Raw genomic sequence first — 18,195 nt, 5'->3', positions numbered from 1 at the left:
GGGCCCTGCGCCCGAGCCTCCCCGCTGGCCGGCCGTCTCGCCCCGCGCAGCTCTCGGGCGCTCCCGGCGCCCGCTCTGCGTCTTCGGCGCGGGACTGTGTGCCTTCTGCTCTTTCCCGCGTGCTTTCTGCTCTTTCCCGCTTTCCCGGCGCACGCCCCGTCGCAGCTTTCCCACGTCCCCCCTCCCGGCTTGTCGCGCGATTCTCTCCAGTCCTTATCTGCACCTCTCCTCTCCTGTCTTCTAAGTCTCCTTTTCTCCCTCCGTCACTGGCTCTAGTTGCTTCTGAGGGTCGTTTCCCCTGTTCTTCCAGCTGTGTGAACCCGGGTCCGGTAGAAACAAGGCGGAGAGCCGCGTTGTCAACGCCTGGGAAATGCTACGCTTAGGGCCGCATCGGACCAATAGGGGGCGCTCGGGCAGTCCCTGGAGGACGCTGTGTGATCGAAGATGGCCCTTGGGCCACTTTCCCGAGCCCGCTTCCTCTCTGCCCTTCCTAGCTTTGTTTTTCGGCTAGAATTTTGATAGGAACCTAGGAACACCATTCCTTTAGCTTTACCTTTCTTATTTCTTTGCAAAACTTTGGGGAATGGGGAAAAGTGGAGGCCACCGGGTAATCTACCCGTGGAAAGGTGCCAGGAGTCATTTTCGATTAGTCTTGGGTTCTTGTCTCATTAATGGGTGTGTACACTTGCCAGTGCTACTCACTCTCTTATATCCAGGACAAACCACGGAGCGATGATAATAATAGGGACAACTAAGGACTGTATCACTATTCACTGTAATGGTTATTGTGCAGCTAAGTGTGTTCTCAGTGGTGACCAGGACAGCCTAGTTTCTGCTCTCAGGGAGTTTACAGTCTTGCGCAGGAAATCAGTAAGTAAACAGTGAATTATTAGATGAGAAAACTAGAGTTACTGTGTTTGCAAATTTTTGCAAATTTTTGTGTGTGCCCATTTTATGATGTTTTAATTTTTCTTTTTTCATGTTTATTTTTTATTTTGTTTGAGAGAGAAACAGAACATGTGGGGGAGGGGCAGAGAGAGAAGGAAACACAGAATCTGAAGCAGGCTCCAGGCTCTGAACTGTTAGCACAGAGCCTGATGCGGGGCTCGAACCCACAAACTGAGATCATGACCTGAGCCAAAGTTGGATGCTTAACCGACTGAGCCACCCAGGCTCCCCTTATGATGTTTCAGTAGAGATAACATGTATAAACAGGATATAAAATCCTCTTGAAAACTAAAATCTAGTCAGCAGGAGAAGATAGTGTTCTTGAAGAATGTGAACAGATGCTAGAATGAAGAGCCAGCTCTCCCCATATCCCCTGAGGTTCAGCCTTCTAATTAATGGTGCTTTGGAAGCAGTAGAGAAGGCCAATGGTAACAGTTCTATTAGACTGGTAATATAGGCTCATTCTTTAAAAAAAATTTTTTTAATGTTTATTTATTTTTGAGACAGAGACATAGTGTGAACAAGGGAGGGGCAGAGAGAGAGAGGGAGACACAGAATCTGAAACAGGCTCCAGGCTCTGAGCTGTCAGCACAGAATCTGATGCAGGGCTCGAACCCACGAACCACAAGATCATGACCTGAGCTGAAGTCAGATGCTTACCCAACTGAGCCACCCAGGTGCCCCTAGGCTCATTCTTTAAAGAGAATGGGAAAGTAGCTAGGTTTTAGCCTTCTGACTCTCAACTGGGGCTCTGGAGGTTAGAAGAAGCTGTATTGTGGTAATAGTGAGGTCATAGCCCACAGTTACATTTGAAAGCTGAAGCAGAGTTATCTAGAGGAAATTCATTCATTCAACACATATTTGTTGCATGTTTACTGTTTCTAGGCACTGTTCTAGGTGTCAGGTAATCAAAATTGACATAAGTCGTTTTCCCACGAAGCTTAGAGAACACTGGGGAAAGGCAGACCATACACTTAATAAGGAAAGCACATGATATGATTAAGTGCAGTGGGAAAACAGTAGAGGGGGTCAAGAGGGTTCGGTTTATAATTTTAAATGAAGTAGCCAGGTTAGGCCTTATGGAGAAAGGGACACTTGAGCAAAGATCTGAAAGGAGGGGTCACATGGGGGAAGAGTGCCCCATTCAGAGGATCAATAAATGGGGATATAGGGTGTATTTAAGGAACAGAGAGCAAGTGGTGGAATAGGTGGGTGATTGGGGAGAAGGAGGAGATGAGGCCGGTGAAACTCCCACCTCCTTCCATGGCTGAGAACAGGCACTGGGCTGTTAAGTCCAAGAAACAGTAAACCGAGAGAGCCTTTGGACAGAGGAGACAGAGAACATCTGCTTCCAGGGTCCTGTGTGCGTGATTCCAGTTGGGCTTGGCCAAAGGGGCTAGAAGATGGGGACTCTAACCCAGTGGCCAAACCCGGGGCTATTTACGGGCTCTGTAGTGGCTTCTGCAGACATCTGCGATGGTTAGGGCTGTCCGACTCTTGCTGTGAGCACTCTCTGTGGTGAGACCCCACTTCAGGTGCCGTGAGTGGGAGTCAGGCCTCTGGGGTCCCTGGGGCTCTCTGAGGTCTGGAGGTACCTGGTGGCAGTGAGACTGACTACCTCTTGCCAAAATGTTTTAGGATTTGGAGTCATCCTGGGCACTCTTCCATGTGGTCTTCTGCTGCTTGTCCTCTTCCTGCCTCTCCTCTTCCCCTCCTCTTTCTCCTCCTCCTTTTTAGTTTAAACAGTTTTATTAGATATTATTCACATACCATACAATTTTCCCACGTAAAGTATACAGTTAAACACAAAACAAACAAAAAGTGTACAGTTCAGTGGCTTTTTAGTATCTATACAGATATGTGCAAACATCATCCTGGCCAATTTTAGAACATTTTCATCACCTCAAAAAGAAATTCATTTTGAGAAATGAGTGAGGGAGGGATACATTATGAAATAGAAATTTTAAAAAAGAGAGAAGGAAACTCCGTAGGCTTTAGCTATCACCCTCCTGTTCCCTCCTCCTGCCCAGCCCTATGTTTTATCTTCTGTCTCAGTAGATTTCCCTGCCCAGGACTTCTGTATGAATAAGATCATAGAGTATGTAGTCTTTTGTGTTTTCTTTCACAGAAGTAGCATTTTCAAGGTTCATCCAAGTTTTAGCATGTCTCAGCACAACAATCCTGAAGTGTGTCATCTTTTAAAATTCCCTTCTACTGAAGGGTAAGCATTAGTATTTTATTTTGTTTTTTTAATAAAAAATTTTTAATTTTTATTTTTGAGAGAGAGAGGGGGCGAGAGAGAGGGAGAGAGGGCCAGCGGGAGAGGGGCAGAGAGAAAAGGAGACACAGAGCCCGACGCGGGGCTGGAACTCATGAACTGTGAGACCATGACCTAAGCTGAAGTCAGATGCTTAACCGACTGAGGCACACAGGTGCCCCAGGATTTTATTTTTTGAAAGACATCTTTGATTGCTGAAATCGAGGAGAATCTTGGCTTCTTGTTTTTGAAAGAGCTTGAGAGGCAAGATAAAATGAAATGGAATCAGCCTACCCTGGAATATTCTCTATGCTCCTGATGGCCTCTCTTGCATTTACACCTGAGAGGGAGGAGACAAAGAGGCCATGAGTGACCTTCCCAAGTGACCAAGTCTGTGGCTGAGTGAAGACCAGAATCCTTTCCTCCATGTGTCAGCCTCCAGATATTTGAAGAAAGCTTGCATACCTTTTCCTGCTCTTTTTCTCTGAGGCTTCTCTTATCTCCAGATTTTTCTACCATTCCTAGACTTAGTAGATAATAGGGATTGAAGGCACCTTTAATTTTTTGTGATTTTAACTCCCATCTGATTCCTGAGGTCCCTTAATACTCCCGTCAAGTCTCTAAACTTGAAACCTTCACGGTCTGGAAGTGCCTCACATGAGTCATTACCTAGATCCCTCCTTCTCCTAGTGACCTTTGTAGCTCACATCCCTCTCCGGTAAGGTGCTTATTAAGACAGATGAATGGGGAGCCAGAGTCACCTACAGACTAAAATGGGCTGGGCTGGGCTGGGCAATTCAAAAAGCTCCCTGGAACTTCCTCCCTATTCTTTTCTCAGGTGGATTCTGGATCTTTCTAAGGAGCCTCTCTTTCAGTCACTGTATATCTTTTTCTTTTTTAAAAAATATTTTCTTAAAGTTTATTTGAGAGAGACAGAGACAGTGCAAGTGGGGGGGGAGAGAGGTAGAGGGGGAGGGAGAGAGAGAGAGAGAGAGAGAGAGAGAGAGAGAGAGAATCCCAAACAGACTTTCCGCTGTCAGCACAGAGCCCAACGTGGCGTGCGAACCCACAAAACCACGAGATCATGACCTGAGCCAAAACCAAGTCAGACGCTTAACAGACTGAGCCTCCCAGGCATCCCTGTTTAGGATTTATGGACCCCTGTTGGTCTATGTATTTAATTTCTCATAATAAACAAACCAAGCTGAAAGAATTGATTCGGCCCATATGAGGAAGTGACCTACGGTTACAGGAAGGGAATTATTCTAGAAGAAAGGGTGTCCCTTGTACAGGAGAGAGTTGCTGATACAGTGTTTGGTCCTGTGTTGTTATCTAGCACATTATGGAGGAACTTTAACTTCCACTTTGGAACTTTTTTTAGAATTTCCCCAGCTTCAGTTTCAGCAGCGGAACAAAATTGAAGAAGGCAATAGATTTCATTGTTCCCACTGACCTCGAGCCAAATTTACTTAGACTTCGTATACGGGTCTCAAGTCACACCGTAAGTGGGTGACCAAGTAGGCTGTGATATTAATGAGTCTGAAGCACTAACCACTTCCTTGTCATGTACTTTTGCTCAGAGCAGTGTGTTTGTATGTGTGTGTGAGCGGGGGGGGGGGGGGGCAAACATAACACCAGAATCCCAGGAATGAGACATTTTCTATATGTTTTCCATATAGCAGAGCCTAACCCCTTAAGTACTTTTTAAATTTAAATTGTATTTAAAAATGTTTGTTTTAGATGTTTTGGATTTATTGAAAAACTGTGAAGGTAGTACAGTTCTCATATCCTCCACACCCAGTTTCCCTCATTATTAATATTTACGCTTTCCTTAATGACTAGAGGTCTTTAGCCTGCATCATGCTGTTAACAGAGGAGCCGGTGATGGGGAGGCAGGACCCAGGGTGTAAAGAATACTTGTTCCTTCAGACCCCAGAACTTGTCATTTGAAATCGTTGGTTTCCTTTGGGTCACTGTCTCCTCACAGTAGTGGCATACGTCGCTCATGGGCCCGTGGTCGGGTCATTAGAGAGGGGCTGCTTTCCTGCGGAGTCAGTCAGTGCTCCAAGCAAGAGCTGAGTTGCCATCTGGAGTACTGATTATGTTCTCAGAATTCTCCTTCCTTATTTCCTTACAGTCTATTGGAAACATCACCAATGGCTTCTTTGCTACTGTATGGGACCACAGCCACCCTATCTGAGATCTTATTCTCCTTCTAGCCCATTTGTAGAAATTGTTGACATAATATTTGCTGGTATATGTGTCTGTGTGGGTGGGGGAGGGGTATTCATGGCTACTGCTTTTTAGTTTTGCACTTTTTAAAAAATATATTTTTTAATGTTTATTTTTGAGTGAGAAAGAGAGACAGAGCATGAGCAGGTGAGGGGCAGAGAGAAAGAGGGAGACACAGAATCCGAAGTAGGCCCCAGGCTCTGAGCTAGCTGTCAGCACAGAGCCCGACGCGAGGCTTGAATTCAGGAACTGTGGGATCATGACCTGAGCTGAAGTTGGATGCTTAACCAACTGAGCCACCCAGGCACCCCTAGTTTTGCACTTTTAACTGAATTCTGAGTGCAGCATCACTAGCATTGCAACCTTGCTGTTATAATACAATGTAAAGTCTCATACACTGCCTACCTGGTGGACCAAGCTCACGCACACTCATGCAGTAACACTTTACATTTAGAATAATATTAAAAATAATTTTTTAAATGTTTATATTTGAGAGAGAGACAGACAGGCAGACGGACAGATGGAATGCGGGTGGGGGAGGGGCAGAGAGAGAGGGAGACACTGAGTCTGAAGCAGGCTCCAGGCTCTGAGCTATCAGCACAGAGCCCTATGTGGGGCTCGAACTCACATGGTGTGAGATCCTGACCTGAGCTGAAGTAGGATGCTCAACCAACTGAGGCACTCACGCGCCTCTACCTTTAGAAGAACATTTATCTCTGAGGAGAAATCAATCATATAGAAAAGATGGTCAGAAAGAAGGTAAAAGCATCATGATTCCTTACATCTACTTTTCTCAGGGTGAGTTCTGTGATTCTGCCACTTTGCAAATATTGTTCCTTCCATAGTCCTGAAATTATTTCTCCATTGAGGTACAAAGAGCTATGTTACACAGGAAAAAAAAAGGATCAATCAGCAAAGATTTTATTTTATGGAAGTCTGAAACACTGCCTTCTATACATTAAAAGTTTTGTGTATACAGTAAAGTTTGCTTAAGCTTTGGGACCAGTGCAAGCATTCCTACAATGGATGGTTTTGAGAAAATAGACAATGCTTAGAACTGAGTTTTCGATAGAGCCATAAAAGTCTGTGGTGTTGTCAGAATTGCTGACTGCCCTTTTGCTTTTCATATTGCCTTCTAAAACCGACTTAAAATTTTTTTAATGTTTTATTTATTTTTGAGAGAGAGACAGTGTGAGCAGGGGAGGGTCAGATAGAGTGAGAGACACAGAATCTGAAGCAGGCTCCAGGCTCTGAGCTAGCTGTCAGCATAGAGCCTGATACAGGGCTCGAACCCATGAACCATGAGATCATGATCTGAGCCGAAGCCGGACACTCAACCGACTGAGCCACCCAGGCGCCCCTAAAACTGACTTCTTTTAAAATTTACACACCTCCCTTAAAAAGTACTCCCTGGCTGATCAGTGTGCTCCTATTGAGAGCCCATTGGGCTTTATATTAGCACTGGATTAGGGCTCCAGCAAAGAAGACACTCTAAAAAGAAACTCCAAACTTTAAAAAATTTGTTATTTAAAAATTTTTGGTAGTATTACCCCTGGGGAAATCAGAACAGTGTTGGATTCCATATTATGTGTCATTGTTTTTACTTTGAATATGGGGCTCATTGGGACAGGACAAGGGAGTCCCCCTGTGGTGTTTTCAGAGCTGAGAGCCTTAGGTCTTGCCCCAGCCCCGCCTCTGACCTTCCTGCCAGGAACCACTCGGTGAAATGTGGCCCACGGGCAGTGTGTGTGATAATCCACAACTTAGATGATCCCAAGCTTCACCAGACTTCAGCAGCTTCCTTCCCTGAGTGGGAGGACGGAGCCCTGTCGTATTGTTTTATATCTTATCATATTGTATGGCTGATGCCCGGAGATCCCTCTGAGCTCGCCCCTTCCTGATCACGGAGAGTGGTTTGTTGAGTTAGTGGGTGATGAGGCTTCTCAACAGTAATGGTTCTCCGAAGAGCTGAGCTTCTTTGAACTTTGGGCAAGTGGAAGATATGCTTTAAGACTCGTAGGATTCTTGACAGAATCCCTGTTAGAGGGACAGATGAGAGGACGGGACAGGGGACAACCTGAGGTTCAATCCCGGCTTTGTGACCAATAGGCTGAGTGTAAATTGAAGCAAGTCCCTTCATTGTCCCAGATGAAATGTTTCTTTCATCTGTAACTGAGGAGTTTGGGCCAAGTGATTCCCAAAAGCTTTTTAACTCACTGCTTCTCTGAGACTTTGGGCTCTGTTTCTGGCATTTATGCTTTATGAGAAGAAGAAGGCCCATGTCACAGAGCAGGTATGGTGAGGGACACTTTACAAACGGTATTAGGTGGATCAAAGCATGAATTCATGCACAATCGCTGTTTACATTAACACATTGTTTCTATTAATGTGAGGGTGATGACACCAGGTGCCAATGATTGAGGGTTTACCACATGCTAGGCACTGCGCTTCACACTTTATCTCAAATACCTAATGTAATTCTCACAAAACACCGGTAAGGATTGCCACTGTATTTCCATTTTCCGATGAGTAAACTCAGGTTTAGCATCTTTAAGTAACCTGCCCAAGCTTATACAGCTAGTGATTCACAGGGCCAGAATGCTAGCTCTGGCCACCTGATCGCATACCTGTGTGTATAACCACTGTCCTTAGGAAAGAGCCAGGTTCTTTGGACAGACTGTCTGAGTTCAAGTTCTGACTCTGCCGCTGTGAATCTTGGGTAAATTAGGTAACCTGCCACACCTCAGTTTTTTCATCTTTAAAAAGGGGCTAATGGTATTACCTACCTTATAAGGTTGCTCTGATGATTAAGTGAGTTTGCTTGGCAGGGTGCTAGAAGAGCATCTGGAACATAGGAAGCCCTGTGTAAAGAGCTTGCTGCTGCTGTCGTAGTCCTTGTCACCACCATCATATACTGCAGCAGCTGTGGGTGGAGGAGCAGGCAGCAAAACTGACCCTTATGTAAAGATCTGAAAAGGCATGGCATGTTCGGGCAAAGACAGGGAGACTGCTGTGGCTGGACCACAGGCTATAAGTAGGGAAAGAGGCTTGGCAGGCATGCCAGGGGCAGACTGTGAAAGGCTGTGGGTGCCAGGACCCCAGTCTGGGTGGTTTATCTCACAGTTGACAGGAGCCCTCGAAGGAGCAGGTGTGTTAACATGCTTCTGTGCCTCGTTCTTGCTCAGGGGTGGTTGGAAGATGCGACATCCTCATCGTCTACAGCCCCGATGCCGAGGAATGGTGCCAGTACCTCCAGGACCTCTTTCTGTCCAGTCGGCAGGTCCGTGGCCAGAAGATGCTGACTTACAGGCTGAGTCCCGAGACCTCCTTCTCGGCCAAGGACCTGAACCTCTTCCTCAGCCCCCGCTGTGTGGTGGTGCTGCTGTCCTCGGGGCTGGTGCAGTGCTTCTGCCAGCCGGCCCTGCTGCCCCTGCTGCAGAGGGCCCTCCACCCCCCGCACCGCGTGGTGCGGTTGCTCTGTGGGGTGCAGGACAGTGAGGACTTCCTGGACTACTTCCCAGACTGGGCGCACTGGCAGGAGCTCACCTGCGAGGACGAGCCTGAGACCTACGTGGCGGCTGTAAAGAAGGCCATTTCGGAAGGTAAGGGCGGCCTCTCAAGTGAACATAAGCAAGCCTGAAAGCAATGACCAGTCCAGCGCCCCTCCCCCCAGGCATTTCAGATGATGCAGACTTCCTGCTTGTAAACCAGTTCCATTTTATCATCACTGACCTAAGATTTTTGTTGAAAATGTGCCACTTTGGCGAACATGTGTATAAATGCCCTTCTCAGTTTCCCGATAGCCTAGCTTCTGTCTTTTGCCCTGTTTCTCCTTTTAAAGTGGGAAAATTCCGATGCTCTCTGTGGGGGCTGATGATTTCAGTGGCCCCAGGAAGTGTGACATACCAATTAACAGTAACGGAAGACGTGCTCTGGGATGGAGGCCTGTCACAGCTCTTCTTCCTCTTTTGTTTTCTATTTTGGCCTCACTGTGGGCTATGAGTGGGCTATGTGTTTATCTGTGGTCTCTTGCCACTTGAGATCGCCTGTACCTGATGCCAGCAAAGAAGCCTGGAAGATTATGGGCTGATTTAATGATGCTCAGTTATCCCTGCTGTGACTTGGGCATTAACTTGGCTCATCCACTCCATCTCATTCAATGAACTGAATCAAGAATTCGCTAATACTCAGTGACCTTAAAAAAGCTAATATAGCTTCCTAGATAACTTATATCCAGACTATGCTGCTTGCTTTAAACCAATAAATAGAGCTCTTAGCATAGTGGGATCCTGGCTAATTTGTAATATGATTAGTGTTAACATAGAAGATGTCTCACCCGAAATGCCAGGGACCTGGATAACTAATTCTTCTAGGGTTTGCTTTTTCTTGACTTAAGAAGGACACAATGACAGAAAAAGCACATAGTTCAATCTTGCATGATTGCATGTCCTTGCTTTGAGGGAGTTGTGATCTGCCTAACCTTACAAAGAACTAAAACACAAGAAGCTGTTTCTGTGGATGTGCTATGTCACTGCAGTGTTCCATGATGACCTCGTGGGCTGGCCGGTCATTCAGAGCTCCGGGGAGGTGCTGTCGCCGTACTGGCACCTCCCGTTGCATGACCAAACAGCGCATTCTTTAGCATATTCCAGTGGTGGGATGCCTGGATGGCTCAGTCGGTTGCCCATCTGGCTCTAGGTTTCAGCTCCTGGTCTCATGGCTCCATGGGTTCGGGCCCTGCATCTGCTAGCGCGGAGCCTGCTGGGATTCTGTCTTTCTCCCTCTCTTTCTCTGCCCCTCCCCAACTCTCATTGTGTCTATAAATAAATAAATAAATAAATAAATAACTTACTTAAAAAGAAAGAAAGATATAAAAGATTCCAGTTGTGTTATTTTAAAAACTACATGATGAAAAGGATTCTTTTAATATTGTTTGAATGCATCCTGTGTTTAGTGTCTGGAATTGATTGCCCGTAATCATTTACTTTTTACTAATGACTCTGGCTCAGTATGCTCTGAACCTTTCGTTCTAAGTGCTTCAGGAAGAATGACGTGTTTCACAGTGGTGTTTCTGTTCTGAGAACAAGTAACCTGTCATCAGAAAGAGATTATTTTAATGGGAGATTAAAATAAGCTTCTTAGTGGCAACTCTGTGGTTCAGAATCAACGGATATGGAGGGACAAGTGGGATTCTAAGGAAGAGAAAGAAGTAGGATGGCTTATGGCTCCCGTATAACTTTCTGACCTGGTGATAGACGTGTGGACTTTGGGATTTGAGGTATCCTGTGTGTGTGGCATGCTTGGGCTTGCTTTTCAGGTCCATTAGCCCTTTGCATGGCCGAATAATATGGAGCTCTGATTTTTATGCTGGGAAAGCTTTCTTAACACACTCAAGACTCAGAGTCTGGCAGTGTCCTGACAGGACATTGAACAGGGGTAGGGACACCGCATTGCCTGGCTCTGTCGCTAACTGGATGCCCAATATCGGGCAAGTCACTTAACCTCTTTGGCTTTCACTTTCCTTCTCTGTAAGCAGCAGAGAAATGGCAGAATTAGAGTTGATCTAAGATACTTTCCAGGGTTAATAGTCTGGGACTCCCCAAGGCCAAAGAGTCTCAGACATTTTTTTTTCATGTTTATTTTGAGAGAGAGGTGAGTGGGAGAGGGACAGAGAGAGAGGGAGACACAGAATCTGGAGCAGGCTTTAGTCTTTTAGTGTCAGCACAGAGCCTGATGTAAGGCTCGAACCCACAAACCATGAGATCATAACCTAAGCTGAAGTCAGACACTTAACTGACTGAGCCACCCAGGCGCCCATAAGTCTCAAACATTTTTGAAGCATTCACCTTCTTATCCCATTTCATACCTGCTTTGACTCTCGGGAAGCTTGCCATTAAAACAATGTTGAAGAACAGTACTATCCCAAGCTAGGTTTCTTATTTTATAATTATGTCCTTAGTTAACGTTCTCTATAACTTGTGATCGTTTATTTTATTTTAAATGTTTCTTTATTTTTGAGAGAGAGAATGCATGCAAGTGTGAGTGGGTGAGGGGCAGAGAGAGGGGGATAGAGAGGACCCCAAGCAGACTCCGTGCTGTCGGCATCAATCCCAGCATGGGGCTTGATCTCACAAACTATGAGACCATGACCTGAGCTAAAATCAAGAGTTGGACGCTTAACTGTCTGAGCCACCCAAGCACCCCCAAATACTTTAATACTTCTTTTGTACACATAAGGTTTTCCTAAGGGGCCTCAAAATAAAAGCAAGAAATAAAATTTTCATACATTCCTCTACTACAGATATCCTGCTCTCATGGAAATAAAAATGTATGAAACGTGTATCTTTGACTTTCTGTGTTAAGAAAAAAAAATCCCAGTGGGAACTGTAATGGAAAATTGATAATGGGGTTAAACAAATGGTAGGGACAATAATTATGAGGTTACTGATTGTAGGGCTGTTGAAAGCTATAGGGAGAGAAATTTCAGGAAACCTTTCTAACAATTAGACTGTGCAAAGATGAAATGGGTTGCCTTTGGAGGTGGCGAGTCCCACATCACTGGGAGTATGTGAGTGGAGACTGCAGATGTGATCTAAAGGGATTCAGCTTTGGAACCATGGCTGGACCATGTGATTTTCAAAGCCTCTTGACCATAAAAGTCCCTTACATGAAATTCCTCTTTTGCACTAGGAACACATTTCTTTTCTGAATCTAGTCTTCTTCCTTCACTAGGTCTCCCTGGGGTTTCTAACCTTCCCCTAAAGAAATACTGGTCATGTTTTTACTGTGACCTCAGCAGAAAACAGCAGGGAAAAAAAAAAAAGACCTCAATTTATAATCCTGAAAATGTAATCCTTAAAAATGGTAAAACTCCCAGCATGTGTGCCTTTTGAAAAAACATGACTACTTACTAGGATATCCGCTGAGACTATTTGAAATTTAGGCTAAAATATAGACCATTTAGAATTTAAAGGAAGGCTTAGAGATCAAAAGCTTTAGAGAGCAGAGCTGGTAATAAGGTAATTATTCTAGAAACTTAGATTAAATGGGGTTATAGGTAGTCAGTTAGACTTCTTTTGCCCGTACAGTATCTAAATAAGCAATTCTCAAACTTAACGTGTGCAGGAGGACATGGGGGTTTTGTCAGGAGTCATTCTGACTCTAGGTCTGGGGCCCACCATTCTGCATTTCTAACAAGTGTCCAAGTGATGCTCTGCTGGTCAAGGAGCCATTGAGTATGTGAGCAAGGGGGTGAGCCCCCCCCTCCTTTGCCAGGTCAGTGGTCATGTCCCTCCGTTGTGCACGGACCATTTTCTCAAATCTCCACTTCTCTGTAAATAGAAACACCATTACATCAGGGCAACTCCCGGATACCTGTCAGTTTAAGTATAAAATTAGGTCGGTGTTCAGTACTTAGACCCATAGGCTTCAGGGCAGAGCTCCTGAGTTCTCTTTCGCTGCCCCTCCTCACAGATGGGATGTGTGAACTCTGGTAACTTTTAATGTCTGTTTTCCAGATGTAAGTGGTCCTGACAGTGGAGTGGGGATCCACTTCCATCAAAATCCTCACTGCTTCTTCATTTAATGGGCCCGCTGATCATCATTACTATTCCACTAAAAAAAGTGTTTGGGAGGTTTTATCTTATTTCCCAACCCCTCTCCAAATTTGTCAGCCACCTTAAAATTGAGCAGATGTTTTAATTAGAGCCTTTAGTGTGTTGGAGCAGCCAGTTTGTTTCCCAAGATCTTCATCTGTGAAATGATGGGGTTGGACCCCATGATTTGGAAGCTTTGTTCCAGCCCCCAGTACTATAACATATCATTAGAAGTTTCCCAAGAAGATGGCAAATTGCTTCGAACACTTGAGCTGACTTTGTGTGCTTCCAGAATGTCTGCAGTGATATATCTACCCACTGCATCAAACACGGTTGTTCTGGATTTGGTTTTTGCTTTGTTGGGTGATTATTTTAAAATAAGGAAGTGAGAAAAACCTAGGTACAGTACAGAAATTATTTCCTCTTTTTACTGGAGCTCTGTTCTTTGCTGCAAATCTCACTGGAATATAAAAATAGGTTTTTAGTCTGTGTGGGAAAGGACGTGATAGGTGATATTGAATTTTATTTCCAAAGTTCTCATCAGTGTGTGTGGGGGGGGGGGTGTAGAGGGAAGGGAAGCTCTAAACCTAATTCTTCTAATATTATCGTGTTCCACTGATGATCTCACCTGCTTCTTTACACGCATTGTTTTCCCTTCACCACCCTTGATCCCTCCTCGTGCTCTTTGTACTTCTAAAGTTTTGATGGTACCCAAAATTGAAATGTGTTTGCCTTTTGTTTCCATGGGGAAAATTTAGAGGCCCATATCTGGCTTTCCTTGGTTGATATGAATGTTCTAATATGATTATTATACTGGAGTTTAAAAGAAAAACAATTGGATATTTAAAAATGCTTTCAGCTCATCAAGTGGATTCCAAAATCTTTTCCTAAATTGAAAAAGGAACTCTTTTTTTTCTGAAATGAAGTAACATATGTTTGTCATAATGTTAAAAAAATTTTTTTTAATGCCTGTAGGTTATTGCCAGTTTTCCCTTTTTATAAAAAATGTTGCAATATATCTTCCTGCAGCCTTGTGCCTAAATCTTTGTGAATCTCTATTGATGTCCCCGGTCTCCTCTCTATTGAATAGCTCCGTGCTCTGTGCATGTTGACCCTCTCCCTGTAACCTCAATCCATGGCTCCTCTTACAGTTTTTCGGTGTTGTAGTTTAATTTTTTCCCTTCCCTTTATGCCTGATTAAGTCAGTTGTTTTCATGTGCAGTTTCTCTTGCAGAGATACTCATATGGAGATGGAGAGCTGCCCTGCACTGTTCCTTCCCCTCCCTGAAAGACCTAATAATGACATGAATGCTTTTGTGACAGTTATTAAGTGTAATGCAGTGGGCACTTTATGTGCCCCCCCCACCAGCCAGAGTGGGTAGATGGTTTTATTGCCATTCCTCAGATAAGAAAACTGAGGATCAGAGAGGTTAACTGACTTGCATAAAGACCAAGAACAGCTCTCTTTGGACTGAGGACCTTTAGACTCTAGAGCCTTCCAGCTCTCCACTTTGCCTTGCTCTCCCCCAAGTCTGGTCCCATTGCCCTTCTTTTCCACGTGCAGACAAGAGGGATGAAGAAGGCCCGTGGAAGAAACAGAATCAGGGGCAGTGAAGATTCCCCGAGTTCACTAGACCACCCGTTGGCAAGTGAGGCTGGGCATTGGCACTGCCCCTCCAGTGTGTTTCAAGTGCATGTGTGTGGGCCCCTACCCAGACATGCTGAACCAGAGTCTCAGGGGGGTTAGTCCGGGAATGTGAATTTCAACAAAACTTGCCATTGGTTCGGTTGCACAGCCGTGCTCTGGAGGCTCTGCTCCGTGCCTAGCGCCCTGTCTGTCGGTGTTCTGGTCAGAGGAGAAGGCAGCCGCTCAGGCCCTGTGGGCTGTTTTGAGGCAAGTCACGGGGCAGACATCCCAGGAACCCAGAGCTTGGCCACAGCATGACTCGTTTCCACGTCACAGGGAGCAGCAGCCCTTAGAGAAGGGGAGGAGGGTCAGACCCTTGTAGCAAAGGGGAAGTCACTGCACCCTCCTTGCTCTCGACGGTGCGGTAGCCTTACCGATGGTAAGTCATTCACTTCTGGGGCTTCTGTGGTTTCTTGCTGAGGCTGAGGGGAGAACTGACCTCTTGAAATGGACTGTTTTTGTTCTGCTGTTCTTCTGCCTCAGGGCTGGGGCTGGTTGGACTGCTTTCTCTGCTGTGGGTTAACCACTCTGCCTTTGGCTCCTGAAGGCTCCTTAAATGCCTCCTGCTGAAGGATGCTTTCTGCAATGCAGTCTCCCTTTTTGCAGTAGTCTCTGATTTGGGGAAGAACCCCAGCTGGGATAGCTGAAGTCCATCCTGGCGTTTGCTAAAAAGTCACCACCTGTCCCAAGGCCCTTTGGATTTCCCTTGCCAGGTACCCCAACTGTCTTGTAGAATAAGGTAAGTTCATCCCCCTCGCTGCGCCTGACGCAATTAGTGAGGACCCTTAGAGTTTTTGGGCCTGTGGAACTTTCCCCATGAGGCCCCCAGGATTATGCATTTTCCCACAGAGCTGTTAACCCCAGGTGGCACAGGGCAATTGGCCACCCCTCCTGCTTCGTCAGCCACCCAGAGATGGCTGTCTCCTCCCAGTTCCTGAGCCTTTCTGTGGCTCCTCGAGTAAAGTATCTGCAAGTCCCTTTGTCAGCCGTGGTTGGTTGGTGAGATGCAGTGAAGAGGGAGTGATGTATGTTCAAGTTTCCATTCCTAGGAGAATCTTGTTTACACCTGTCTTTGTCTCAATTTTCGGTCATGCGCCAGAATGAAAATACTAGATATAGGAATTTCATCTGTTAGTTTCTTAACCTGTGCTTTCGGTGCTTTTTGTATCTTGTATCTCCTGGGACTGTTTGTAGTAGAAAATACTAGAACTTAGATGTCAGGAGGGACCTGGCATCTCTTTTCCCCATTTTGGTAGACGTTATCTCATTTGGTCCATGCAGTTTTCCTGTAAGGAAGACATTGCTTTATGTCCATTTTAAAGACGAGCAAATCTAGGCCTAGGCAGTTTCAATCACTTGCCCAAGGTCACACAGCTGCTTGTCCAAAAAGCTAGGATCAGGGCAAGGGTTTCTTGCCATGTGGTCCAAGGCCTACTCATGGCTTTATCTGCATGCCACAACCAGCTATTCACCTGGTACATATTTGTTGTGCATCTGCTGTTTCCAAAATCCTGCGCTGAGACCGAGCAGGGAAAGACGGACCTAGTGCCCGTGTCTAAGAGCAGTGCTGTCCGAGAAATGTGTAATGTGAGCCCCATGTAAAATGTAAGGTTTACTTGTGGCTGCAGAAAAAAAAAATAAATAAAAGGAAACAGGTGACTTAATTTTAATAATATGGTTTACTTAAGCCAGTATATTTAAACTATTGTCATTTCAACACACAATCAATATAAATATTATCAATGAGATATTTTACAGCTTTTAAAAATTCTAAGTCTTTGAAATCTGGTGCATATTTTACACTTAGAGACCACATCGCAAATGTTCAACAGCTACCATATTGGATGGCGTAGATCAAGAAGGGTGCTTGGTTTTTGGAGAATTGGGGCCCTATCAGTTAATATTTTAATATGTCGAATGTCACATGTGTCAACATATCCCGGTTTCTCCGTTCATTCGTATATTTGGTCAGTCATTCAGAAAGTATTGGATGAGCATCTGTCTGCCAGGTGCTGGTCAGTTTACAACACCCCTTTATCTTCTTATTTTCCTTCTTCCCTTTCTACGTTGTGTGAGCTATTTTAGCTATATTTTCAGGTTCCAGAAGTTCAGCGTCAGTGAGAATGAACTCCTGGCAGTCTCTGTGAAGACAGACAAACCAGGGTGCTTGTAGGCATATATACGTGTGTGTAAATATATATGTAAAACCATATGTAGTTTTTAAAAGTTCTATTTTAAAGGCTTTTTTTCCTACAAGAAATTTTTGGTATTTTGGATAGATGGAGTGCTTTTTGTCTTAGACATTTCCCTGGTGTTTCAATTTTTCTACCATGTTCATGTTTTACCTCCAGTTAGGCATTTTAAAAGAGAAAAATGAGGGAGTCATGGGGATTTTATGGATCTAGAGGGAGATGGGCTTGTACCAGGCTAATCCAAGCAGGTTGAACTTCAGGTTAAATTCCTATATATAAACTCCTTTGTATAAACTCCCTGCGCCCTTTCTCAGCTTCATCAGGCTGATCTTCTGGGTTGGGGGAGTGTTACGGTATCGGTCTGTGTTATTTCTGTGATGGCTGCACCTTCACTCACCCAGTATGGGCTAATGCCTGCGACTTTCATTGAGTCATATTTTAACTTTTATCAAATCAAATCTGGATTGATGTTTTGTTAGGGTACTACAGTCTTGATGACAAGAAGTAAGAGAACTCTGATTCTGACTGCTTTTGTCACCTTGGGAAAGCCACTTGGACAAGTCATTCTGCAACTGTTCTTATCCTTTTTAAGAAGCTGGGCGGAGTACAAGTCGGCATCTGAGACTTTTACGGCCGTGAAATTCCATGTGGTTTTACTGTGTGTGGTTTTACACGGCTTACGTTGCACTGCTGGGTTTTAACTCTGATAGTTTTCAAAACCCCATCACACTATAGTGTTTTATGTCAGCTAACAAGTTCTCCCTCACAATACAGTTTTAAACAGAACCTTAAATGACATAATAATAGCTTTCTGTTCGTGGACAGTCCCCCAACTTTAGTTTTAGGAGAATATGACATGATGCCATTATCTGCATGGGAATGAAAGGATGCATGTATTTAACATTTTACATGTACTGTTTATTGTGGTCTATGAGCAGATTTATGAATGTGGGTCTATAGGAAGGTAATGGGACAGGGGAACTGAGGGGAAATATGCATGACAAAATGAGTTTGTTAATTTCCCTATTATTACAGGGTGTTTTGACAGCTTTTCAATTTAGTTTCCACTGGCATTCACATGACTGCGAGTGTGTCTGAGGCGGCCAAGGAAATAGATGGCTTATGCTGTAAATGACTCTTCATCTTCCCTTTGGAGAAGTTACTAGGCTTGTCATATGGATTTTTGAGCAGAAGACTTCCTAATTTAGCTATTTTAGTAAACTTTAGACAAATAGTGGTTGATTGGTTTTCTAAGACACTGAACAATAAGCAAAATCAATAACT

The 18,195-nt window shown here is 44.7% G+C and overlaps 1 protein-coding gene across 1 annotated transcript in view; it reads left to right on the top strand.

The window, feature by feature from the left end:
• Positions 1 to 1,294: 1,294 nt before the first annotated feature.
• The window catches only part of PIK3AP1 (phosphoinositide-3-kinase adaptor protein 1), a 118,795-nt gene continuing 101,894 nt past the window's right edge, over positions 1,295 to 18,195 (top strand). Inside the window, exons 1-2 of the mRNA XM_029920180.1 lie at positions 1,295 to 1,376; positions 8,623 to 9,039. Of these exons, the coding sequence (XP_029776040.1) occupies positions 1,295 to 1,376; positions 8,623 to 9,039 (499 nt within the window). The remainder of the gene's footprint in view (positions 1,377 to 8,622; positions 9,040 to 18,195) is intronic.

This window comes from Suricata suricatta, chromosome 2, assembly GCF_006229205.1.
Source record: "Suricata suricatta isolate VVHF042 chromosome 2, meerkat_22Aug2017_6uvM2_HiC, whole genome shotgun sequence".
Classification (NCBI taxonomy): Eukaryota; Metazoa; Chordata; class Mammalia; order Carnivora; family Herpestidae; genus Suricata; species Suricata suricatta.
The sequence above is the reverse complement of the archived record's forward strand: the minus strand, read 5'-3'. Positions and strand labels throughout refer to the sequence as shown.